Here is a 25,891-nt window from a genome sequence, read left to right as displayed (position 1 = left end):
TTTGGAATCAAATGGATATATTAGTGAGAGGCAGCATGGTTTTGTGAAGGGGAGGTCGTGTCTCACTAACTTGATAGAGTTTTTCGAAGAGGTCACAAAGATGATTGATGCAGGTTCGGCAGTGGATGTTGTCTATATGGACTTCAGTAAGGCCTTTGACAAGATCTCTCATGGTAGACTGGTACAAAAGGTGAAGTCACACGGGATCAGGGGTGAGCTGGCAAGATGGATACAGAACTGCCTAGGTCATAGAAGGCAGAGAGTAGCAATGGATGGGTGTTTTTCTAATTGGAGGGCTGTGACTAGTGGTGTTCCGCAGGGATCAGTGCTGGGATCTTGCTGTTCATAGTATATATAAATAATTTGGAGGAAAATGTAACTGGTCTGATTAGTAGTTTGCAGACGACACAAAGGTAGGTGGAATTGCGGATAACGCGGAGGACTGTCAGAGGATACAGCAGGATTTAGATTGTTTGGAGACTTGGGCGGAGAGATGCCAGATGAAGTTTAATCCGGACAAATGTGAGGAAATGCATTTTGGAGGGCTAATGCAGGTGGGGAATATACAGTGAATGGCAGAACCCTCAAGAGTATTGACAGTCAGAGAGATCTAGGTGTACAGCTCCAAAGGTCACTGAAAGGGGCAACACAGGTGGAGAAGGTAGTCAAGAAGCCATACGGCATGCCTGCCTTCATTGATCGGCGCATTGAGTATAAGAATTGGCAAGTCATGTTGCAGCTGTATAGAACCTTAGTTAGGCCACACTTGTTTGTTCTCACTGGAGCGATAGGGCGTCCTGATAGAGGTCTACAAAATTACGAGGGGCATGGACAGAGTGGATAGTCAGAGGATTTTCCCCTAGGGTAGAGGGGTCAATTACTAGGGGGCATAGGTTTAAGGTGCGAGAGGCAAGGTTTGGAGGAGATGTACGAAGCCAAGTTTTTTTACACAGAGGGTAGTGGGTGCCTGCAACTCGCTGCCGGAGATGGTGGTGGAAGCAGGGACGATAGTGACATTTAAGGGGCATCTTGACAAATACATGAATAGGATGGGAATAGAGGGATACAGACCCAGGAAGTGTAGAAGATTTTAGTTTAGACGGGCAGCATGGTCGGCACGGGCTTGGAGGGCCGATGGGCCTGTTCCTGTGCTGTACTTTTCTTTGTTCTTTTGAAAGTTTGCATATATGATGGCAGCACAGGAGAAATCACATAACAATATTGGCACAAAGCTTAGGAGATCCTATCCCTCTTATGCAAAATGATTAATCATTAAAATCTGTCCAGGGAGCATTTTTCTTAATTGCAGCCTATAACTGTTTATTTCTTACCGACTTCACAACTCTATTGTAACATACAAAAATTAAAAACATGGTCACATATCTGTATGTCACAATTTATTAACTGACTTTTCACTTTAATTTATGTCACGGACTATTTGACATTTATGAAATGAATAAAGGTATGGAATGTATTCCAACAAGGACAAGATTTATGCATGCATTTATAATGCTTACTTGTCACATAGGTTGGGGTCTGTAGATTGAACCAATTTATGTAAAATATCTACTATTCCCATCTCTCGGAGTTTATCTTGACGCTCATGTGAACCTAATAAATAAAGTACAAGTTAATCCTTCAACATCATTGGTTATTAATCACAGACTGGCACAAATGTAGTGTTCTGTATGAAACTAATCTCATGGCATATTTTACATCCTTCAATTAGAAAGTGTTTTACTACAAAACATTTCTTTTGCATGTTTAATTGGGTACAAAGACCGATGTACAGTAAAGCCCTTTAGCATTCCAAAAGCTCTTTATTCAGAATTATGAGTGCTTGTAGCCCACAAAGAACATCACTGAGATTTGAAAGTCTTCATAGATCAGACATCTATATCTAAGAGGCTTACAACGACAATGTCAAAAGCCCAATAGTCTGCACTGGGGAATGTTTATGAAGATTCTACTTTCGGAACAGTAATTGCTTGCGCCAAATACACAGTTGAATGTATGCCATAATGGGCATTACACTTGAATTGTGTGTCGGGGTACGGTTTAATGGATAGTGGCCACCCTCTGGCACATCTCACCGAAGGAACAATTATTCAGGTGTGAACTGAGACACTGTGGGCCAGCAAGCTGTTGTTCGTGGTGACATCAGAGAGCCCAATGTTGTCCTCATCTGATATCCACATTCAGAATCCCAGCAAAGGATGCTGGCTAATAAGGAACGATAATTTCTGGCTTTTTATTCCCCATCTCAAACCCAAGAGATTATGGCCACTTAATAGTACCCCCCGATTTCCATTCTGTTTGAGATCAGCTAAATCAGCACAGACCAGTGTTTAAACCTGGCACCTTCCTTGTCTGTATACTCAGCCACTCACTGCTTAAGCCTGGTGAGTGATCAGGGGAATCCGACAATGTCCCTTTAAAAGAAATCAACAAATTAGGAAATCTGTTACACATTTTCACACAGAAAACTAGCAATTCTGGCCACCAAACAGTATACTGAAATATTGGGACAAAGTTAAATATTCAAAAAAATTAATTGTGAAACAAAGACAGCTGGCAGGTTAAGTAATCAGCAAATACTTTATAATTTTAATGTTTCAAGAAATAAAAAAATCTGTAACAATGTCTGAATTACAAGGAAACAACGATATAAACTCGAAGGTAACAAGTGATGCCCTTACCTTCCTCTTCGCTCCAAATGAGATTAGATATACACAAAGTAGCAGCTAACTGAAGTTTTACATTTGAATGACCCTGGAAAATAATTAATTGTATTAATATAGAGGCTAGATAATACAAAATGTATTTAATGTTAGCAGTCCCCCGGTCAGTGGTACATCTCACTGAAAATTCCAGTTCCCTTGCGGCTGAAGCAAAATGTTATAAGTCTGAGAAATAAGGAGCAAATGTTGAAGATTCAGGATTGTTGATTTTAATCTGGAGCTGCAATTCAATTTTGTGGCACAATCAGGATATCCTGGTTTTGTAAATCAGTGCTTCCGCTAGTGGACGGCAGACAAATTAAACCCACTCAACGGAAACGGTCAGAGACTCGATCCATCTCCATGGCCAGGCCTCTCTGCTGCTCAAACAAACTGCGCACACATTTGGAGGCCCGAGTCAATTGTGGAGGATTTTCGAGTGACTGTTTCCATCAGATGGTGCCTGTTCAATGGAAACACCGGAGGTTATGCCTCAGTAGCATTGTCAGCTGGAGCAGTTGGTTGATCAAAGGTGACCAGATATCTTGCAGCCCAACAAAGGGAGTGCAGTCAGTCATGGGTAAAGTAAGGAAAAGGCAATCTTGAAGGAGGGTCATGGAATGTCAACCAGATTATTGGGCGAGTGGGACATGGTGTGGGATAATTGATGAAAGCAATTTTTTAAACAATGAAGTAGATTCAATGAGTTAATTTTATTTATATGGATTTTGTAGTTGGAGTACACATCCCAGGTTAACAATTGGATTGCGCTGATACTGCTGGTTAAGACCACTAATTTCCAAACATTACTCTTGCCCCTTGCCTTCAGCATATTTTCGAAACTTGGCATGAATAGATTCACTTCTGACACTTCATTTTGCCATTTGCTAGGTGACACTATCCAGATTCTCATTAAATTATTCTATGGATCCTGAGCTTAGAAAGTGGTAGCATTATATACCAACCAAAGCATAAACATGTCTGTTCTGGACAGCCTGGTACCTATAAATATTAACAATTAGAATTCTTATTGAAGAGCAATCTAATTAAATTCCTAGGGATTTCCAATTCTATCCCCCAAATGTTCTTGAAGTGTATGTTACAGAACAGTGTTAAGGCATTTGTACAGGTGTGTTCATGCAGAAGCACAAAGGGCATCAGTTAATTACCCCCTCCTAAAGAATAGGGCTTAGAAAGAGGTATGACATAGAACAGTACAGCACAGAACAGGCCCTTCGGCCCTCAATGTTGTGCCGAACCTTGTCCGAAACCAGGGGAAGGGGAGAGAATACTGTGAAATTATGATAAAGATTGTGTTACAAATACAAGATCTTATAAGGCATTTATGTTTTAAACTGTCGCCTTTAGTACAAGGTAAGACAGATGTCCTGGAATTGGAGATGGTGAATGCATTCTGAACCCATGTGATTAGGTCATCATGGGGGAAAAAGACTCAGATCAAAACGCACAGAATGTCACGTGTCAGTTTTCATACCTTGACACAAAAGAAGGGCAGCTGGTCTTGCCGGACACGAAACCCCGGGAGATGGAGAGAAACACCTGCTACTGTAAAGGAATAGACTATTTTTATGTTGACCACAAAGCAGATTACTGGAGAGAATGGATTCCCTATTTGAAGAGACATGATTTGTGGAAATTGAAGGATGGGAGGATGTCTTGCTGCCGGAAGTCAGTTCAATGATACTCAGAAAATTGAGTGAAGGAACTTTCAACAGAATACTGGAAGGCTTGTCCTGATGTGCTAGAAAGAAAGGATCCTGTTGGAAAGCTGCGAGAGTATGGGAGTCAGTCTACGAGGCTACCCATCCACAGAGCACAATGTAGCCTTTAAACATGGCATAAACCATTTATGCGTGCCAATTATTTAATGGGAAGTGCCTTTACTGTAGTTTGGGTATATTAGTTGGATATTAAGTAATGTTTATATAACCAAAGGGCAAGATTTCACTTTTTAAGACTTTTATGGTTACAAACAACCTAATGACAACATAATTCAAATATTAACTCACAGGCAAATCATACATCAGTTTAACAAAAAGATAAATTTGTTTTAACTTTATTCTATGCTTCAGGCACACAGTAGTATCAAAGAGTAAGTCCAGTAGCTTCTCCCAGCTCTACAGATGAGCTCAGTTACTCCTCGATATGCTGAGTCAAATTGCCAGTGTCTTTCACCATCACTCCACTTCCATCAAGTCCTCTGGATCTAATGATCACTAGCAAGGTACATCTCGACAAATCCCCCTCCCCCTCAGGTCACGACGGTCCTGATGATCCGAACTCCAGAGGTTCCGGCATCCGACCGATTCAAATGCTTTAGTTGGTTCTGGTGAAACCTTTCTTACCGTGGAGAGTTTTACTTCTATTCACCATCATTGCCTACAGAACAGCTAAGATCTGTTCTTTTGTGAATTCCAATTCTCTCCTCCTTGCTTCTCATCAGCAGCATTTTTTTTGTTCTTTGAGAGGTGCCAAAACTGCAACTCCATATCGGGTTTGTATTTGACTTTCCTTTCCTTCCTCACCACTCAGCCCCATGGCACCTCCCTCCCTCCTTACCTCTCAAACCCATGGCACCGGAAGTCATATGGGCACTTTGCTGTTTGTAGAAAATATAAAAGATTTTGAGGAAAATGTAACAGGTCTAATTAGTAAGTTTGCGGACGACACAAAGGTTGGTGGAATTGCGGATCGTGATGAGGACTGTCAGAGGAGATGGCAGGATATGGATTGGTTGAAGACTTGGTCAGAGAATTGGCAGATGAAGTTTAATCTGGACAAATGTAATGCATTTTGGAAGGTCTAATACAGGTGGGAAATATACAGTAAATGGCAGAACCCTTAAGAGTATTGACAGGAAGAGGGATCTGGGTGTGCAGGTGCATAGATCACTGAAAGCTGCAATGCAGGTGGAGAAGATAGTCAAGAATGCATATGGCTCCGACTCTGCTGCCACGAAGGATACAGGACAGGGTGGTCTCCGGCACCTGGGTGGGGGAGGGGAAGGTGTCGGATATATACCAGGAACTACAGGAGGCGGAGGAAACCCTGGTGGAGGAGCTCAAGGACAAGTGGGAGGAGGAGCTAGGTGAGCAGTTGGAAGCGGGTCTGTGGGAAGAGGTCCTGGACAGGATTAATTCCTCCTCATCATGTGCCAGGCTCAGTCTAATTCAATTTAAGGTGGTCCACCGGGCACACATGACGGCAACGAGAATGAGTAAGTTTTTTGGGGTAGAAGACAGTTGTATGAGGTGCAAGGGCAGCCCTGCAAACCATGTCCACATGTTTTGGGCATGCCCGGAGCTTAGAGAGTTCTGCAAGGGTTCACGAGGGCAATATCCAAGGTGCTAACACACAGGTGGTGCAGAGTCCAGAGATAGCGATCTTTGGAGTGTAAGAAGATCCGGAAGCCCAGGGGGCGAAAGAGGCCGACGTCTTGGCCTTTGCCTCCCTCGTAGCCCGGAGACGGATTTTATTAATGTGGAGGGACTCGAAGCCCCCGAGTGTAGAGACTTGGGTTAATGACATGGCTGGGTTTCTCAGCCTTGAGAAAATAAAGGTTGCCTTAAGAGGGTCTACGCTAGGGTTTTCTCGGAGGTGGCAGCCGTTCGTCAACTTTCTCGGGGAAAATTAAAATGTCAGCAGCAATCCGTAGGGGGTGGGGATGGGGGGGGCCTTCATTGGGATGGTGTGGGAAGACTGGGACGGGTGGGGTAATGTCCATTTAATTGTTATTTTATATTATCTCTTTGTACACTATGTTAATATTCACTCAAGTTTGTTTTGTTATTATTGTTACTACTGTTTTATTATGAAAAATTCTGCAAAACCTTCATAAAAATACTTTTTAAAAAAAGAATGCTTATGGCATACTTGCCTTCATCGGCCAGGGCATTGAATATAAAAATTAGCAAATCATGCTGCAGCTGTACAGAACTTTAGCTCGGCCACACTTGGAATATAGTGTTCAATTCCAGTCTCCACACTACCAGAAGTATGTGGAAGCTTTGGAGAGGGACAGAAGAGGATGTTGCCTGGTAAGGAGGGCATTGGCTATGAGGAGAGGTTGGTTTGTTCTCATTGGAACGATGGACGTTGAGGGGATGACCTGATAGAAGTCTACAAAATTATGAGGTGCATGGACTGAGTAGATTGTCAGAAGCTTTTCCCCCAAGGTGGAAGAGGTTTAAGGTGCGAGGGAAGTGTTTTTCACACAAGAGGGTAGTGGGTGCCTGGAACTCGCTGCCGGAGGAGGTGGTGGAAGCAGGTACGATAGTGACATTTCAGGTGCGTCTTGCCAAATACATGAATAGGACAGTCAAATACAGGAATACGGGCCCTTGATGTGTAGAAGGTTTTAGGTTAGATGGGCAGCATGGTCGACGCAAGCTTGGAGGGCCGAAGGTTCTGTTCCTGTGCTATACTTTTTTTTGTTAAGTAAGATTATTCATGAAGGCCCGCATTCTTAACCTTGCCTATCGCCTTAAGTGAAGTGATCCTCTGGTTAAGTCAGCTTTTTCCAAAGGAAAGCAGCCTATGATCTTCTGGGACAATGGTGACATTATGTTTAAGTAATGTTTAGTCATAGCATTGCTGCCTACGGCGCGGAGGACCCGGGTTCGAATCCCGGCCCTGGGTCACTGTCCGTGAGGAGTTTGCACATTCTCCCCATGTCTGCGTGGGTTTCACCCCCACAACCCAAAGATGTGCAGGACAGGTGGATTGGCCACGCTAAATTGCCCCTTAATTGGAAAAAATAATTGGGTACTCTGAATTTATAATTTTAAAAAAGTAATGTTTAATCTATGTTGATTTTAATTTGTTAGTAACAGTAGAAGTCTTAAAATCTTGTCATGTGATTCTTTCTGTCGGTTGCCGTGAAATCCACATCTCTTTTTAAAAGTTATCGGCCTCCATGGAGATCATAACAGTTGCAATGAATATCAATCATTTTTATTTCCAGGTTTTAGTGGTCTGCTATGGCGCCAGTAGCTTTAATTAGTGATACAAATATGACAGCTGGTACCAGGCTACTTCTTCGCAGAACTAATCAAACTTCCACAGAAGTGAACTTCACTTCTAATGACTTCAAAGGACAATCGGTTGCAAATGAGATTTTGGGAAAAAACGTGCAGCGCAAGTGCTCAACATACCACCTTTAAATTAATAAACGAGAAACAGCTCAGCCCATCGAGCCTTTCAAATTTTAACAGGAAAGTATGTGGCCTTCCTGTAAAAGTTCCCTCCCTGCATATTCTGATAATTGAGCAATCAGAAAGGAATTATCTTCATCTAAAGAATGGTCCTGCAAGTTTAGCTGCAAGAAGAATAAGATATAACCCTTAGTAGGAAAGTAAAAGTAGCAATCAATTGAAGAAAAACCATGTCTCACTAGTTCTCCACATTAGAAAAGATGGCCTCAATTACAGTAAAATATGCAGAAGAGGTATTGACATGAAATATGTTTGAGGATTGCATGACAAATAATTTTATTGAGAAATTTTTATTGGTGTGTAAATTAAATCCTAGCTGGATTAAGGCATTTACTAATGCAACTTTAAAGTCCATATTTCCAGTAATAAAAGTGCTCAACTCAAACGGTGTCTGCAGCAGATAAGATTTTCCGCAAACAGCAGCTCCTCTAACACAGCCATTGTGCTGAGCACTGCACTTTGCAACATGTTTACAGAAAACACTGCAAACCAATTAGTTTCAGAATAGCAATGGGGTTTATTGACTGCTATAACTATTAACTATTTCTTACAATGAAGATCAATGCCACAGAAAAACAAAATTGATAATTTAGAAATTTCAGAAAAACGATTACTTACCATGTAGTATTTAATTTTTTGTAATATGTCATCATTAGTCATGATGAGGTCCTTTGCTGTTGTTCCATCTGCTATATTAGCAAGTATACATAATGTCTGGATGACATTTTTAAAAAAAACAATAATTAGTAAATTGGCACAGATACAGAACATACTATAAGAAAGTTTGGGTCATGAATTCATGCTACAGTTGGTAAATTCAGTAAAATGAAAACAACCAGGGCAGCACGGTGGCGCAATGGCTAGCACTGCTGCCCAACGGCGCCGACGTCCCAGGTTCAATCCCGGCTCTGGCTGTATGGAGTTTGCACATTTTTCCCGTGTTTACGTGGGTTTCAACCCAAAGATGTGCAGGGTAGGTGGATTGGCGACGCTAAATTGCCCCTTAATTGGAAAAAACGAACTGGGTACTCGAAATTTTAAATAAAAATTAAAACAACCTCAAATGCAAAGTTGAAACACATGAGCGCGGAGGAAAGGGGAGGTTGGAACACTCAAAGCAAGGTAGTATAAATAGGGCCTGTTAGGAGGCAAAATCAGGGGTGGTCGACGGGGTGGCCAACTTCCTGCCTGTCCCACCACAAGATTCAATGAACCTTGCGCCTATATTAATAATGAGCTGAAGATCACATAATTCTGTAGGTTTACTCACTACACTGTGCGGTGGGGTCACTCAGACTTCCTGTCCCTACCACGGGACTTAGTCCGAGCGCAGAAGATTCCACCCCAAACATCTACAAGGTGAATAAGGCAACAATGATGGAATCACTTTGGTATATCTAAATAACAGTGCTAAAAGTATTCAAATAGATTACAGAGAGTATCTAAACCATATAATGTTTATACAAGTAATCACACCACATTATTTAAATATTTTGAGAGGAACCACAGGTTTAAATGGATAATTGTAAATCTCCACCTTCAGGCTTTGAGGAACTGATAGTGACAGAAGCAATCCAAATTTAGCAGGCCCTATTTATGCTGCCTGGTGGCAAATTACACCTTCCAGACGCGGGTCAAGCTCTCAGATTCCAAAAACTCTTTTGCACAATTGCGAAGCAAGAACCATTTTGCAACAACAGTAATAAATTTACATTTAAGGCATTTTTCCACATGTATCTCAATTTAAAGTGTTGGGGCACTGACTCCATAGCCCTAATTTCCTCTACCCATTCTAGCACTGTAATGGAGTGTGAGAAGGAGTAGTTCTGAAGTATAGGTCAGGCATTTTCTAATTAACATAAATATGTGTGAAGTGGGTGAGAACCTCCAACTGCAGATCTCATTTCCCACCCCATTCAAAATGGCAACATTGATGAAGCGGGAGTCACACACAATTAAATCCAAAACTTCCGAACTTTACATCAGAATCATTTGGCTTGATTCAGCTGGACGCATTCTCCTCTGGATCACAGGGTATGGGTTTGAGCCCTGCATTGGCGATCAACGTAAAATTAAACTGACAGCCCAGTGTAGTACTTAAGGGGGTAGAATTGTTGAGATGCTGGGCAGAATCTTCCAGTCTCATTGGATGCTGGAAACACCTAATTTGGCATGGAGCCAAAAACCAGTTTTCCTACATGGGATAAACAGTTGGAATTGTGTTCTCGAGACCTTGAAGGTGGGTTGTGTTCCCGATGAACAATGTCAGGAAGCCCTTTTGCATGGGTTAACATCTCACGCACACTCATTAAAATGCCAACTTGATGGAATTAAGTCCCTCTGCCAAATTAAGTCGTCTGTCTTCCCCCCACTCCCAGCAGGAAATTAGAGCATTGTAGTAACCAAGCAAGGCCTAGATTTAGGCCCAATTAAAATTGGGTATTGTAAATTAAAGAATACGCCTGATTAAATTAGATAGCCTAAATTAAAGTATTGGGCATTTTTAAATCATACTGCAGTCAACCTCAGGCAGGCTGTTGGAATTCAGACTTGACCAAAGGCAAATGCACAACCGACAGACAAGCTGCCAGAACATGTCTGTGCCTGTCCCATTGATCACCCATCAAAGATTATCACTGTCTACTGAGAACCAGCAGATCATCATACTCCATTGAAATGCACAGGTCTATTGCCCGTAGCTCAGATCGAGCAAGACTTTCCATCACCCGGAGTTTGTACTGTTACTTTATATGGGAACAGGTTAAATGTAAGCAACAGGTGGACACCTGGGGACGGTCCTATCAGGCAGACATCAAGAAATCCACTGGGTATTGGGACCCTTTCCCGAGATCTCATTGGTCGGATGCCAGAGAAGTTTCTGCAAAGGCGGGGAGGGAGGGGGATAAAGGTACGCAACTCAAGCACACCAGCAGCAGAGACTCGGTGTGTGAGGTGACCGTGATCAGACCAGAAGTAAGGAAGGAAAGAAGAAACCACCAGCGATAATCACGGATGGAAGACGGACCAGAGGAATTCCAGCGATCAGATCCACAGCCTACCAACCCATCTTTGCGGGTAGTATACTTGAATTTGGGGTATCGTCTTGTTTGAAGTGGGTAATGCAAGGTTTAACTGTGTTAATCAATATCGTTGAATTTTGAACTTGTGTTTGTGGTTTGTTTCCTCGTAAATAAAGACACCCTAGTTAAAACCTGTGAATAAGTAAACTGGTCGAAAGTACCTGAAGTTTTACGAGTAGAACACTCAGATTCATGACTGTATACAAGTGCCATGCGCCTGCATGGTTTCACATAGAGGTCAGTTGATGTTGCTTCTGCCTTCTTGGGGACCACTCAACATCACTCATATGGGGTGCCGGTATCAAATGCTGCAGCAAGGATGAAAGAGGGGATAGTAGGGTACAAGGGTGGAGTGGAAGATGGATCTGGGAGGCAGACTAAAAGAGGGAAGGGAGGCTGACCAGATGCCCTTTGAATAGAGTGCCTGGACCTTCAAACCCAGGATGTAATGGTGGTGAGAGAGAGTTCCTGCCCACGAGATTCGCTGTGCTTTGCATGGATGCATAAATAAGGATATACACAGCATTACGATCATGCGTGCTCATGTGATGAGTGTAGGAATTTCAGACGTGTTGTATCATAGGTATTTGATGCAGTTAAGGGTTAAAAGCCTGAATACGAAGGTGACATGGCCACAGGAAACAAGTCTAAAGGCAAGTAGGAAAAGCCAGATGAAGCAACAGCACGTCGAGCAAGACAAGCTAAGGCCAACACAGGGCAGTCCAACTGAAGTAAAGAGGCCAAAAGGGACCCACAGTCCCGGAGGACTGGAGAATAGCCAATGTTGTTCCTTTGTTTAAGAAGGGTAGCAAGGATAATCCAGGGAACTACAGGCCTGTGAGCCTTACGTCAGTGGTCAGGAAATTACTGGAGAGAATTCTTCGAGACAGGTTCTATTCCCATTTGGAAGCAAGTGGACATATTAGCAAGAGACAGCGCGGCTTTGTGAAGGGGAGGTCGTGTCTCACTAACTTGATAGAGTTTTTTGAGGAGGTCACAAAGATGATTGATGCAGGTAGGGCAGTGGATGTTGTCTATATGGACTTCAGTAAGGCCTTTGACAAGGTCCCACATGGCAGACTGGTACAAAAGGTGAAGTCACACGATCAGAGGTGAGCTGGCAAGATGGATACAGAACTGGCTACGTCATAGAAGGCAGAGAGTAGCAATGAAAGGGTGCTTTCCTGATTGGAGGGCTATGACTAGTGGTGTTCCGCAGGGATCAATACTGGGACCTTTGCTGTTCATAGTCTATATAAATGATTTGAAGGAAAATGTAACTGGTCTGATTAGTAAGTTTACGGACGACACAAAGGTTGGTGGAATTGCAGATAACGATGAGGACTGTCAGAGGATACATCAGAATTTAGATCGTTTGGAGACTTGGGCGGAGAGATGGCAGATGGAGTTCAATCCGGACAAATATGAGGAAATGCATTTTGGAAGGTCTAATACAGGTAGGGAATATACAGTGAATGGTAGAACCCTCAAGAGTACTGACAGTCAGAGAGATCTAGGTGTACAGGTCCACAGGTCACTGAAAGGGGCCACACAGGTGGAGAAGGTAGTCAAGAAGCCATACGGCATGCCTGCCTTCATTGATCGGCGCATTGAGTATAAGAATTTTCAAGTCATGTTGCAGCTCTATAGAACCTTAGTTAGGCCACACTTGGAGTATAGTGTTCAATTCTGGTCGCCACACTACCAGAAGGATGTGGAGGCTTTAGAGACGGTGCAGAAGAGATTTACCAGGATGTTGCCTGGTATGGAGGGAATTAGCTATGAGGAGAGGTTGAATAAACTTGGTTTGTTCTCACTGGAACGACGGTAGTTGAGGGGCATAGACAGAGTGGATAGTCAGACTTTTTCCCAGGGGAGAGGGGTTAATTACTAGGGGGCATAGGTTTAAGATGCGAGGGCAAGGTTTAGAGATGTACGAGGCAAGTTTCTTTAGTGGGTGCCTGGAACTCGCTGCCGGAGGTGGTGGTGGAAGCAGGGACAATAGTGACATTTAAGGGGCATCTTGACAAATACATAAATAGGATGGGAATAGAGGGATACAGAGCCCAGAAGTGTAGAAGATTTTAATTTAGACGGGCAGCCTAGTTGGAGCAGGTGTCGAGGGCCGAACGGCCTGTTCCTGTGCTGTACTTCTCTTTGTTCTTTGTTCACAGACGGGGATTGAAGGGGAAGGGGGGGGAAACAACATGTAAACACGTATAATGATCCTTGTTTGTATGGATTGTTTTTGCTCTCCTCTCGTTCTTTTTTAGCTTATCTCTAACTTATAATTTTTTAATTTCGAACTTTTCTCTAACTGCTTTGACCAATTCGGTGCATAGTGATGAAACTTGTGAATTCAAAGTACAAACTGGAATATAGAACAGTACAGCACAGAACAGGCCCTTCGGCCCTCGATGTTGTGCCGAGCCATGATCACCCTACTCAAACCCACGTATCCACCCTATACCCGTAACCCAACAACCCCCCCCTCCCTTAACCTTACTTTTTAGGACACTACGGACAATTTAGCATGGCCAATCCACCTAACCCGCACATCTTTGGACTGTGGGAGGAAACCGGAGCACCCGGAGGAAACCCACGCACACACGGGGAGGACGTGCAGACTCCGCACAGACAGTGACCCAGCCGGGAATCGAACCTGGGACCTTGGAGCTGTGAAGCATTTATGCTAACCACCATGCTGCCCCTTAATATGCAACATAAAAATGTGAAAACCAATAAAATAATTTTTTTTTTTAACAAGCCAGTCTTAGTGTGTATCACTGCTGCACTCATACTTTAAAATAAATTCTAGTTTGAAAGGCAAGTACATCTGGGAGCCAAGGGTGCAACTGAACTATCACAAAAGTCTTAGGCTAATGCAGTTTTGTTTGTATTAAGGGGATTCTCTGTGGAGTTAATTAAATTCTAACTTACTACGGTGATGTTGTTGCTATGTAGAGCTAAGGGATCAGGTATTTTGCCGAGTTCAGTTGTGAGCTGAATGAAGCTGTGACCAGAAGTACAGCAGGTTGCTCTCTTTGTAGTTCAGTTAAAAGATCAGCAGTCTTTAAAGCAGTGCAGATGTGTCGGAGAGTTGAAACCAGCCGAAACAACTTCTGAAGAAATACAGCCAGAATTTGTGCATGGCTCTGACAGGAGTCAGATCTTGTCTTTAAAGCAGTGTCAAAAGATCTCTCTTTCTCAAAGAACATCTATATAAAGCAGGTATTCCTATGTGTTAAAGGTATTTTAACAGTGGATGATGTGTTTTCTTGTTGTTTGAGTCAGAATAAAAAGCAGTTAAGGATATTGTATTCACTGTATTGAGTAGTATTGTTTAATAAGCAATTGTAAATTATTTTCTGGTGTGATGGTAAAGATATTGTAATACTGCATTAGTAATGAAGTTTGTTTTAATATACAAGATTCCCATTTCTTTGTGCAATCACTCCTGGAGCGAGTTATCCTTTCCTCACAGTCTTACAAATTTAAATACAATATTGCGGTTTCTGTCCAGCATCCGAGCCACTGTTGGGGTCTGGTCTGGGATCATAATATTTAGCTGCCTCCACTGCCCCCACAGCAAGAATTACTTGCACTTTCGTGCCTGCCATTCTAGAGCGGAAGATTACACCCACTGTTCCAAAGATGAAACATTCAACCAAGTTCCTAGATGCCTGTTGCAGTAATTCAGGGGAGACTGTGGCATAGTAATGATGTTACTAGGTTAGTAATCCCAGAACCCAGGCTGATAGCAGCTGATGGTGTTTACATTCAGTTAATAAACCTGGAATATAAAGGTTAAACTCAGTAATGGTGACCATGACAACTCTCATCATTTATTGTAAAAACCCATCACTGGTATCCCTTTGGGAAGGAAATCTATCCCCCTTACTCGGTCTGGCCTACATGTGACTCCAGACTCCTGGCAATGTGAATGCTCGCTGAAATGGCCTAACAATCCACTCAGTTCAAAGGCAATTAGGAGTGGGCTTGCCAGCAATGCTCATATCCCATAAAAGAATACATTTTTAGAAAGGTGAACATTGAAAACCCGACAGCACAATTTGAAGAATACTGGAAATTTCTCCAGTGATCCATTATACATTCCTCCCTTAATTAACTACAATTCAAAGAATTAACTGATTATTCACCTTCCTGGTGCTTGTAAAGGTTTCAACTCAGAATACCTGCTACGTTTGCCGATGTAGCAACATAACTTCAAACTATAATACAAAACAAAGTTTTGCAGCAAATGATAATCCTTAAAATCCTGGTGAATACATGGGCACCCTCTGAACTGTTGAAGCCATATGAAAATCTGTTTCAAGATTCTTATGGCATGTTCAAATGATGAAAATTATCTTTTAGTCTGTGTCTCGTTGTAACTGCATTCAAGCTCATGCCTATTACAAGGAAACCCATTAAAGTCCATAACCATATCTGGAGTCACCTTTGCCATCTTCAAATAGGGTGACACAAATGATTGCTTTAGAATAAAAGTTGCCTGGGAAATGGTCATTCAAATCCACAATTTGAACGTGACCATCACTGATAATGAGTGGAGTGCTTTTCAGTTAATTTAGGCAAATTAATTTTGTCTCAGTATTTGAATAACCACATGGATATCAACAAGAGCCCCAGTACTTTTTTGAATTAGCAATGTGATGAAAGGCTCTGACCTGCTGCTCTATACAGCACAGTAGCACAGTGGTTAGCACTGTTGCTTCACAGCACCAGGGTCCCAGGTTCGATTCCCGGCTTGGGTCAGTCAGTGCAGTCTGCACGTTCTCCCCCTGTCTGCGTGGGTTTCCTCCCACAAGTCCCAAAAGACCTGCTGTTAGGTAATTTGGACATTCTGAATTCTCCCACCGTGTACTAGAACAGGCGCAGAATGTGGCTTTTCACAGTAACCTCATTGTAGAGTTAACGTAAGCCTACTTATGACAATAAAGATTATTAAAAATTAAAATTATTAAACAGTTGACCCTGTCAAACAATGTCACTGTTTTAATACACGTGTGCCGCAAATAGTCTACATTGGTATGACGCTTTTGGGCAGCACTGTCTTTGACTTTCACTGGCAATGATGTTCCTGTAGTTGAGTTGTCTGAAAATTAATTTACAAAGAATAGCATATTTCTGTAACTGTGTTCCTGCTGCATTGGAGCCTCTGAAAGCAGTTTCCTTCTATTATAGCCAAATAGATGTTTATTCTTCTGCAGAGGTTGAACTTCATTAGGTCAAGTGCAGGTAGTGGCTCTCTTGCAAAATCGGATCTCAACTTTTCAAATGGTCAACATCCTCCTTTATCAAATCTGGCAATAAGAAGCACTGATCCCAATCTGACAGGATCTTTGGATTAATTACAAATCTTTGCAGCCAAAAAACTGGCCCCCAATATTTTGTTCTAATTAATGTGTGCAGTCATGATTGGGTGCATGCCATTTCAGAATTTCAATCTTGGTCCAGTTTTCTCTTCTGGATTTGCAAATACTTTTCTACTTTCTGTAAGTGGAAGAATCACCAAGTCTACAATTTTTGTTAGCATGCTAATAGACCACGAACTGAGAAAAAATAGTTACACCTCAAATTCCACTTGCACATTTCTGCAAGGCAAAACTTTTATTCTAACACAACCCCTCCAATGCTATTTTTAAAGTAATTATGCCCACAATTCAGAATAGTTAACCTAAATGAAAAGTCACCAAAAGTGCTAGCTTTTGATGTCATAAATTTGTTCCAAAACAAATTTCTTCCCTCGGTTTTAACTGCATAACTGTGTAGTGTCAGCACAACCCGTCACCACACATTAATAATCACCACATCCCAGCTGTCAAATACAATCACCAACACAGCTGCATATTTGCTTTTAGTGTGGAGCCCAACCAGGTCCAAGCTGTACCCACAAATGTTGCTGTTTATTGCTCTGGAATGACAGACTCGACACATGTTTTGTATTTAATTTCCACATCAGAATGACAGACATCAATTTTAAGATCCATATTCCAACAACTGCTTTTCATGCTTCCTTTGACTCAGTGACAGAGAAACATCCAAAATGAACTAATGCTGATACAAGGAGTCTAGAGAATTAAAAAATGGCTAAGAATGGTGCTATTGATGTTAACCAGTAATTTAAATAAAAGTACAAAACATATTTTGTAATGCAACACTTGCTTATTTTTCTGGTATAAGGGATCTCATCAATTAGATCCAGGAATAAGCTGAGCAGAGCAGATTCCTGAAAACAGGTTTATTGATTGTCAGCGTAGAATTTGCAGTGCAGAAGGAGGCCATTTGGCCCATCGAGTCTGCACCAGCCTTTGGAAAGAGCACCCTACTTAAGCCCACGTCTCCACCCAATCCCTGTAACCCCACCCAACCCAACCTTTTTGGACAGTAAGGGCAATTTATCATGGCCAATCCACCCAACCTCACATCTTTAGACTATGGGAGGAAACCGGAGCACCCGGAGGAACCCCACGTAGACACATGGAGAACGTGCAGACACTGCACAGTGACCCAAGCCAGGAATCAAACCTGGGACCCTGGAGCGGTTAAGCAACTGTGCTAACCACTGTGCTACCGTGCTGCCCACCACTGTGCTACTGAGCAAAGTTAGCATTTTATGGCCTGTTATTGCTTCCATTGTAACTGCAGAATCATAGACTATAAAACTGAAAAACAACCTATTACTTCTACAAAAGTATCAAACACTATCCTGACAATACTCAGAGCTTTATTTAGCAGCCAGGTACATATTTTAAAAAATAATCAGGTTGCACTATCCAAATTGGATCCAATTTTTGTTTTGAACATTAAACATAGGTAAGTCTAGCCAGTATTTAAAATATCTGTCCACACCAAAATTACACAGTAACTTCATCGCATTGTTAATGTAAGCCTACTTGTGACACTAATAAAAGATTATTACTATTAACATGGAGTAGATATTTTAAATGCATTATCGGGCAAAGAAACAGAACAAAAAATTCCAATAAATCATATTTGCACCGAGTCCTAAAAGAAGGCAACTTAATTTTGGTGTGGACCGATATTTTAAATACTGGCTAGACTTATCTAGGTTTACTGTTCAAAACTAAAATTGGATTCAATTTGGATAGTGTAATCTGATTATTTTTCAAAATGTGTACTTAACTGCTAAATAAAGCTCCGAGTATTGTCAGTTTAGTGTTTAAATGATTTTGCACTCAACAATTTCAGTTTTTTTCTGCAAACCCATCTTGAAATATTAACAAACCCTAAAGATCCAGTTTACTTTCTACAGACTCACTTGCATAATCAGTAATTTATGTTACAATTATTGGTCATGATCTAATCTAGTGATGAAACAATCTTATTCCAACTGCTTCCTTTAATGTGAACATACAACTTGCACTTACCACATGCCTGGAGCATAATACAAGTCCAAAAGCATGTGCAGAGGTAAAAATGGATGCAAGTGGCAGCAGAAGGATTAGTGGGAATAACAATAGGAATGCTAAAGAAATAGATTTTGAGGAAGCTTTTGGATGCAGCGGTAGAAATAAAAAGGCAGTGAGTGGTCTTTAGGGAAAGAGTTCCACAGTGTGAGGTCAAGATGGTCAAAAGCCTTGCCACCGACGGTAAAAGCAGGAGATTTTTTTAAAATAAATTTAAAGTACTCAATTACTTTTTCCAAATAAGGGGCAATTTAGCGTGGCCAATTCACCTAAACTGCACAGCTTTGGGTTGTGGGGGTGAGATCCATGGAGAAACAGGAGAATGTGCACACTCCACACAGACAGTGACTCGGGGCCGGGGTCAAACCTGGGTCCTCAGCGGTAAACGCAGGAGCTAAAGGAAGTGCTGAAACTGCCATTTCATCTATTCTGAAAAGGTGGAATCTATATTCAACCCAGACTTGGCAAATACACTGCATAGACAATATGTCAGCCCCTGCAAAGTTAGGTTTCATATCCAATTTATGCTTTGATATTCCATGTTGAAAGGATAAATTGCAGGTTGTTTACATTGACAATATACATAACACATATTCAAATGAAAATGTTTCCAGCGTGTAGCATAAATGTGCCCAAGAAAAATGAAACTTACCTGTTCTTTAACTTCAGTATTATGCTCTCCTTCAAGGATGAGGGTCACAGCTTGCATTATCTGTTTTCCATGAGTGCTCATTATCTGGTCTATGTGCTAGCAATAAAACAGAGTCACATTATGTATTTTAAAAGTTAAACCAAGCGGACTTTCCTTCAATATTCAATTGTTTCATATACCATCACAAAGTAAATGATACTGATTGATGAGTGCACGCAAGGCTGATGAAATAAAAATTATGCAAGGCAACATAGCCTGCTATTATACTGTTAGGATATTGTTGTAAAACCTTTTGTCTGCCCTGTTTCCTTCTTTGTGTTCTTGTCCTGCTGCCTGCTTTGATTTAGTCTTCTGGGTTGCTGCTGTAACATTACTGCGCCATTTGGGATTTCTGTTAAAATACAGATGCCAGACAGCTAGAATACCCCTCTCCAGTTGGGCCAGGCATCGTTAGGTTCTATGGCAGATCCTGTGATGTCATTTGATAGACTTGGCAAGCAGCCAATCGGTGGATGTGGAATGTTCAGCCTTCTCTTATCGTAGCCTGTGCTTGGTGAAGCCAGTCAGAAACTTTCAGGAAAGAAGGTGGGTCTTCTGGAGAGTTCCATATTTTGTTCAATTCCGTGAGGAAAGCCAGGGAATAAGGACCTTGAGGGCTCTCTTCTCCTCTTGCTGCAAGATGATTTTAAGAGACATTCTAGCCAAATATGTGAAGATTTCCTTGTTTAAAGGGGCACAGACAGCCATCAGAACTGGGAACGAGATCCTGAATATGAAAGTGCAAGCCATTCTCCCAAAGGTCAGTAACCTTCGAGCTGTGTGTCAGTGGCTGTGAAGAGCTCAAAATTGGATTTTAAACTGACAATATTCCTTAAAGAACAGCCAGAGTTCCGGTGTAGAGTTGAGTCAAAACAGTAGAACCTGAGTTTACTCAGGCAGCCTGCAAGAATCACACAGGGAGGTGAAAGCTCCATCTGGTGGTAGAAAGGCAGAAGTGCACCGACCTGAGAATCCTATGTACAGCACCATCTGGTAGCCAGCAAGAAGAACTGCACTGATCTGAACACCCTGGGCCCAGCTGCATCTGGTGGCCGATGAGCAGAATCGCAGCAACCTGATATTCTTAGGTGAAACGTCATCTGGTAGTGGAAGGACGGAGTTGCGCCAAGCTGAACCTCTTAAATAAATCTATTTCTCAGAAACTGCTACCACAGCAGTAAATACTAATCTCAAACCTACCCTTTAATCCCTGTTTTTTTATATTCTTCACCAACCCTTACCTTGTATCTGTCTTATGTGTGACTAGCTGGAGTGTGGGACAGAGTCTTGGGATTAGGTAGTCTGGTAGACCATTATCCTGTTATTTCCTTTTATGTTTGTATTTTCTTCTTTTTATGAATAAACCGCTTGTTATAGTTTTACTTATAAATCTGGTGTCTGTAACTCATGGGACCAGTCAATGGTTATCTTCGGAAAGCACAAATTATTGGTTAATTCACTTAAATTGGGGCTCCAGGGTCTATGGGGTTGGAATTGACCGTGCACTCATCCAGGGGTAATAACACTATAAATTAGAGGAGATAACCTTTGACCAAAATTATTCCTTGCACAAATGTTTACACTTGTAAATAAAGCAGAAATTGAATTCTGCAACAGGTGTTAAAAGAATTCCATTCTGAACAATGGAAAAAATAAACAATTGTGAAATATGAAGAAAAAGGGGAGGCAAGGTCTTTTGCTCTAATTTTTCCTCAATTTTTAATATAATTAATAAATGCTGCTGGGTTTTTAAAAATTGATTGGTCAACTACAAACAGGATTCTTGATTTTTTTCTTATTTGTTGCGCTGAACTTAAAAGCAAGTGACATTGAATTTACGCACATTAGTTGGGCCACAGTGAGAGGACTGCAGACAATTGTGCGCATACTAAAATGAGAGGTGTGAAAGGTTTCAGCAAATGGTGTTATATAGTCATACTGCATTTCAAAAATATTTTTAAAGTTGATCTTTTTGAAACTGATATAATCCAGATAGACGGAGGAAAATTAGCCAAAGAAAGAAGGGGTCAACATATATGCTAAATACAGGCTAAACATACATTTGGTGCTTGTGGAAAACTTGTGGTCATCTTATATGTCGGATCGACTTATGTGCCATGATCTACTGTAAAGATATACAAGGAAAGGGTACAGAAAGGTTATTTCTAATTAGGTTACTCCAGTTGAAAATTAACACCAGTGAGGGATTTACAGAATGCTGCACATCTTCTTTATGCAATTTCTATGAAGCTCTGAATTATTAGGTCCTACTAACAATATTTCTGTAAGTATTATGACCTCTGAATAATGCAAATGCCATTATAAAAAGAGGTCCAGAGCTATAATTATTAAGCAACTTAATGTGCTGAAAATCAGATTTCACGTGGATACTTAATAACTACTGTTGCAATAGTACTTTCTGCAGAACATTGAAATCCCAGTCGTTCGCAGCATGAATTTCTAGATTCTGAGCATGCCTGTCTTTATGAAGGCTTATTAATTTGAACTGCTGATGAGCAGAGGGTGGAAATATAAAGTTCTCTAGTCACTCCCTTCTAAGCTCAAGAAGTTTCATAACAATATTGATGAAAATCAGGGAAATAAATTGCATGTCTGTCCTCTTAGCTGGGATAATGTGTGAAATGAACAAACTCAAATCAGAAAGGAGTAGAAAATACAATACTGAAATGAAGGTGTTTCTTTTGCATCAAGTGGGAAATAGTTGCTTCTGAAATTCAAGAGAGTACCATTTTTATATATCAAGTAAATAACAGGTCGAAGATTTTTCACACAGAAATCCAAGATTCTCCAGAACCGAAGAATGGAACCTCTCCTGGAAATACTGTTAATGGTTATTTATAATTTCTGTACACACCTACATACTTATGATTACCTGCAAATATATAAAAGATCATTTCTTGGGGTCTTGTTTAATGCTATATGCATGTACACTTTTTAAGAGGTGCAAATCTTTAAAAGGTCACTGGCCATGATTCTGAAATTTATAAACAGTTATTGTTATACTCCCGATTGATTTCATCACTTTTATAATTATCTACAATTCCTGGGTTTGGTCATCTTCCAGACCAGGGTCATTTTAGCAGCTCAACATCATAACACTCAAGATCAGAGAGAGGTTGGTTGGAATAGAAAAGTTCTGAGATTCAAATTACAAATACATACAGGCCTAGTGGAAAGAAGATTCCTGAGGAGCCCCAGAGTCTTCATTAGTACATTCACATCTGAATCGGACAGCAATCTGAATAGCTGTTCCGTACTCAGTCCTCGCAAAATGTCTGTCTTTATCTTCTGATCAGCTTGAAAAGCCATATTCTAAAAACATAAAAAGTTAGATGATTTTGTTAGTCCCCTCTTGATGGGAAAATTATGTGCAGCATATCTTTTATAGCCGTTTCTTAAATCTTTACGACTTCCCTTTGACATATCTATTTTATTTTAAAACTTTGCGCATAAGAAGAATATGTGGGCATATGCGAGAACGAACACAACAAGGAAACAATGGGGTATATACACAATACATTCCTTTGCCAGTTTCAAAAATAAAGTACAAACTGATCTTCGTTTTAAAAATGGGTTTAGTGCTAACTTCTACATCAGACAGTACACGGCACAAAAGTTAAATTACGTAGTGTAAAATATTGGTTTTATTTCACAACCTTTACAATATTTAGCAAGAGCAGAGAAGACATAGTCAAAAATCCATAAGGGCGACAGTACAAGGTACAGTGACTGAGGGGAGCACAGTGAATAGGCCCAGTAATAAAAAAAGGAATAAAACTGGAGATGTTAAGATTCAAAACAGAGGTAAAAAAACCAACATAAGTGTACTTTACCTGAATGCTCGTAGTATTCGGAATAAAGTAAATGAGTTGGTGGCACAAATCATCGTGAATGACTATGATTTAGTGGCCATTACTGAAACATGGTTAAAGGATGGTCACGACTGGGAGTTAAATATCCGAGGGTATCAAACTATTCGGAAGGACAGAGTGGATGGTAAGGGAGGTGGTGTTGCTCTGTTATTTAAGGATGACATCAGGGCAATAGTAAGGGATGACATCGGTGCTATGGAGGATAAGGTTGAATCCATTTGGGTGGAAATCAGGAATAGTAAGGCGAAAAAGTCACTGATAGGAGTAGTCTATCGGCCACCAAATAGTAACGAGATGGTGGGGCAGGCAATAAACAAAGAAATAACTGATGCATGTAGAAATGGTACAGCAGTTATCATGGGGGATTTTAATCTACATGTCGATTGGTTTAACCAGGTCGGTCAAGGCAACCGTGAGGAGGAGTTTATAGAATGTATCCGCGATAGTTTCCTAGAACAGTATGTAATGGAACCTACGAGGGAACAAGCGGTCCTAGATCTTGTCCTGTGTAATGAGACAGGATTGATTCATGATCTCATAGTTAGGGATCCTCTCGGAAGGAGCGATCACAATATGGTGGAATTCAAAATACAGATGGAGGGTGAGAAAGTAAAATCAAATACTAGTGTTTTGTGTTTAAACAAAGGAGATTACAAGGGGATGAGAGAAGAACTAGCTAAGGTAGACTGGGAGCTAAGACTTTATGGTGGAACAGTTGAGGAACAGTGGAGAACCTTCCAAGCGATTTTTCACAGTGCTCAGCAAAGGTTTATACCAACAAAAAGGAAGGACGGAAGAAAGAGGGAAAATCGACCGTGGATATCTAAGGAAATAAGGGAGAGTATCAAATTGAAGGAAAAAGCATATAAAGTGGCAAAGATTGCTGGGAGATTAGAGGACTGGGAAATCTTTAGGGGGCAACAGAAAGCTACTAAAAAAGCTATAAAGAAGAGTAAGATAGAGTATGAGAGTAAACTTGCTCAGAATATAAAAACAGACAGTAAAAGTTTTTACAAATATATAAGACAAAAAAGAGTGGCTAAGGTAAATATTGGTCCTTTAGAGGATGAGAAGGGAGTTTTAATAATGGGAAATGAGAAAATGGCTGAGGAACTGAACAGGTTTTTTGGGTCGGTCTTCACAGTGGAAGACACAAATAACATGCCAGCGACTGATAGAAATGAGGCTATGACAGGTGAGGACCTTGAGAGGATTGTTATCACTAAGGAGGGAGTGATGGGCAAGCTAATGGGGCTAAAGGTAGACAAGTCTCCTGGCCCTGATGGAATGCATCCCAGAGTGCTAAAAGAGATGGCTAGGGAAATTGCAGATGCACTAGTGATAATTTACCGAAATTCACTAGACTCTGGGGTGGTCCCGGTGGATTGGAAATTAGCAAACGTGACGCCACTGTTTAAAAAAGGAGGTAGGCAGAAAGCAGGAAATTATAGACCAGTGAGCTTAACTTCGGTAATAGGGAAGATGCTGGAATCTATCATCAAGGAAGAAATAGCGAGGCATCTGGATAGAAATTGTCCCATTGGGCAGACGCAGCATGGGTTCGTAAAAGGCAGGTCATGCCTAACTAATTTAGTGGAATTTTTTGAGGACATTACCAGTGCAGTAGATAACGGGGAGCCGATGGATGTGGTATATCTGGATTTCCAGAAAGCCTTTGACAAGGTGCCACACAAAAGGTTGCTGCATAAGATAAAGATGCATGGCATTAAGGGTAAAGTAGTAGCATGGATAGAGGATTGGTTAATTAATAGAAAGCAAAGAGTTGGGATAAATGGGTGTTTCTCTGGTTGGCAATCAGTAGCTAGTGGTGTCCCTCAGGGATCCGTGTTGGGCCCACAATTGTTCACAATTTACATAGATGATTTGGAGTTGGGGACCAAGGGCAATGTGTCCAAGTTTGCAGATGACACTAAGATGAGTGGTAAAGCGAAAAGTGCAGAGGATACTGGAAGTCTGCAGAGGGATTTGGATAGGTTAAGTGAATGGGCTCGGGTCTGGCAGATGGAATACAATGTTGACAAATGTGAGGTTATCCATTTTGGTAGGAATAACAGCAAACGGGATTATTATTTAAACGATAAAATATTAAAGCATGCCGCTGTTCAGAGAGACTTGGGTGTGCTAGTGCATGAGTCACAGAAGGTTGGTTTACAAGTGCAACAGGTGATTAAGAAGGCAAATGGAATTTTGTCCTTCATTGCTAGAGGGATGGAGTTTAAGACTAGGGAGGTTATGTTGCAATTGTATAAGGTGTTAGTGCGGCCACACCTGGAGTATTGTGTTCAGTTTTGGTCTCCTTACTTGAGAAAGGACGAACTGGTGCTGGAGGGTGTGCAGAGGAGATTCACTAGGTTAATCCCAGAGCTGAAGGGATTGGATTATGAGGAGAGGTTGAGTAGACTGGGACTGTACTCGTTGGAATTTAGAAGGATGAGGGGGGATCTTATAGAAACATTTAAAATTATGAAGGGAATAGATAGGATAGATGCGGGCAGGTTGTTTCCACTGGCGGGTGACAGCAGAACTAGGGGACATAGCCTCAAAATAAGGGGAAGTAGATTTAGGACTGAGTTTAGGAGGAACTTCTTCACCCAAAGGGTTGTGAATCTATGGAATTCCTTGCCCAGTGAAGCAGTTGAGGCTCCTTCATTACATGTTTTTAAGGTAAAGATAGATAGTTTTTTGAAGAATAAAGGGATTAAGGGTTATGGTGTTCGGGCCGGAAAGTGGAGCTGAGTCCACAAAAGATCAGCCATGATCTAATTGAATGGCGGAGCAGGCTTGAGGGGCCAGATGGCCTA

The 25,891-nt window shown here is 41.3% G+C and overlaps 1 protein-coding gene across 8 annotated transcripts in view; it reads right to left on the bottom strand.

The window, feature by feature from the left end:
- Window positions 1-25,891, bottom strand: part of armc8 (armadillo repeat containing 8) — a 112,217-nt gene that overhangs the window by 5,142 nt on the left and 81,184 nt on the right. For 6 of the 8 annotated variants that reach the window (XM_038789031.1, XM_038789029.1, XM_038789027.1 and 3 more), the window contains 6 exons: window positions 22,360-22,509; window positions 19,138-19,233; window positions 8,573-8,668; window positions 2,700-2,772; window positions 2,343-2,432; window positions 1,518-1,611 (listed from right to left, as the gene is read on the bottom strand). In XM_038789031.1, the coding sequence (XP_038644959.1) occupies window positions 1,518-1,611; window positions 2,343-2,432; window positions 2,700-2,772; window positions 8,573-8,668; window positions 19,138-19,233; window positions 22,360-22,509 (599 nt within the window). The remainder of the gene's footprint in view (window positions 1-1,517; window positions 1,612-2,342; window positions 2,433-2,699; window positions 2,773-8,572; window positions 8,669-19,137; window positions 19,234-22,359; window positions 22,510-25,891) is intronic. The other 2 variants (XM_038789026.1, XM_038789028.1) reach the window with 2 other exon arrangements.

Source organism: Scyliorhinus canicula, chromosome 2, assembly GCF_902713615.1.
Source record: "Scyliorhinus canicula chromosome 2, sScyCan1.1, whole genome shotgun sequence".
NCBI lineage: Eukaryota > Metazoa > Chordata > Chondrichthyes > Carcharhiniformes > Scyliorhinidae > Scyliorhinus > Scyliorhinus canicula.
Note: the sequence above shows the minus strand (reverse complement) of the source record. Positions and strands in the feature narration are given on the sequence as shown.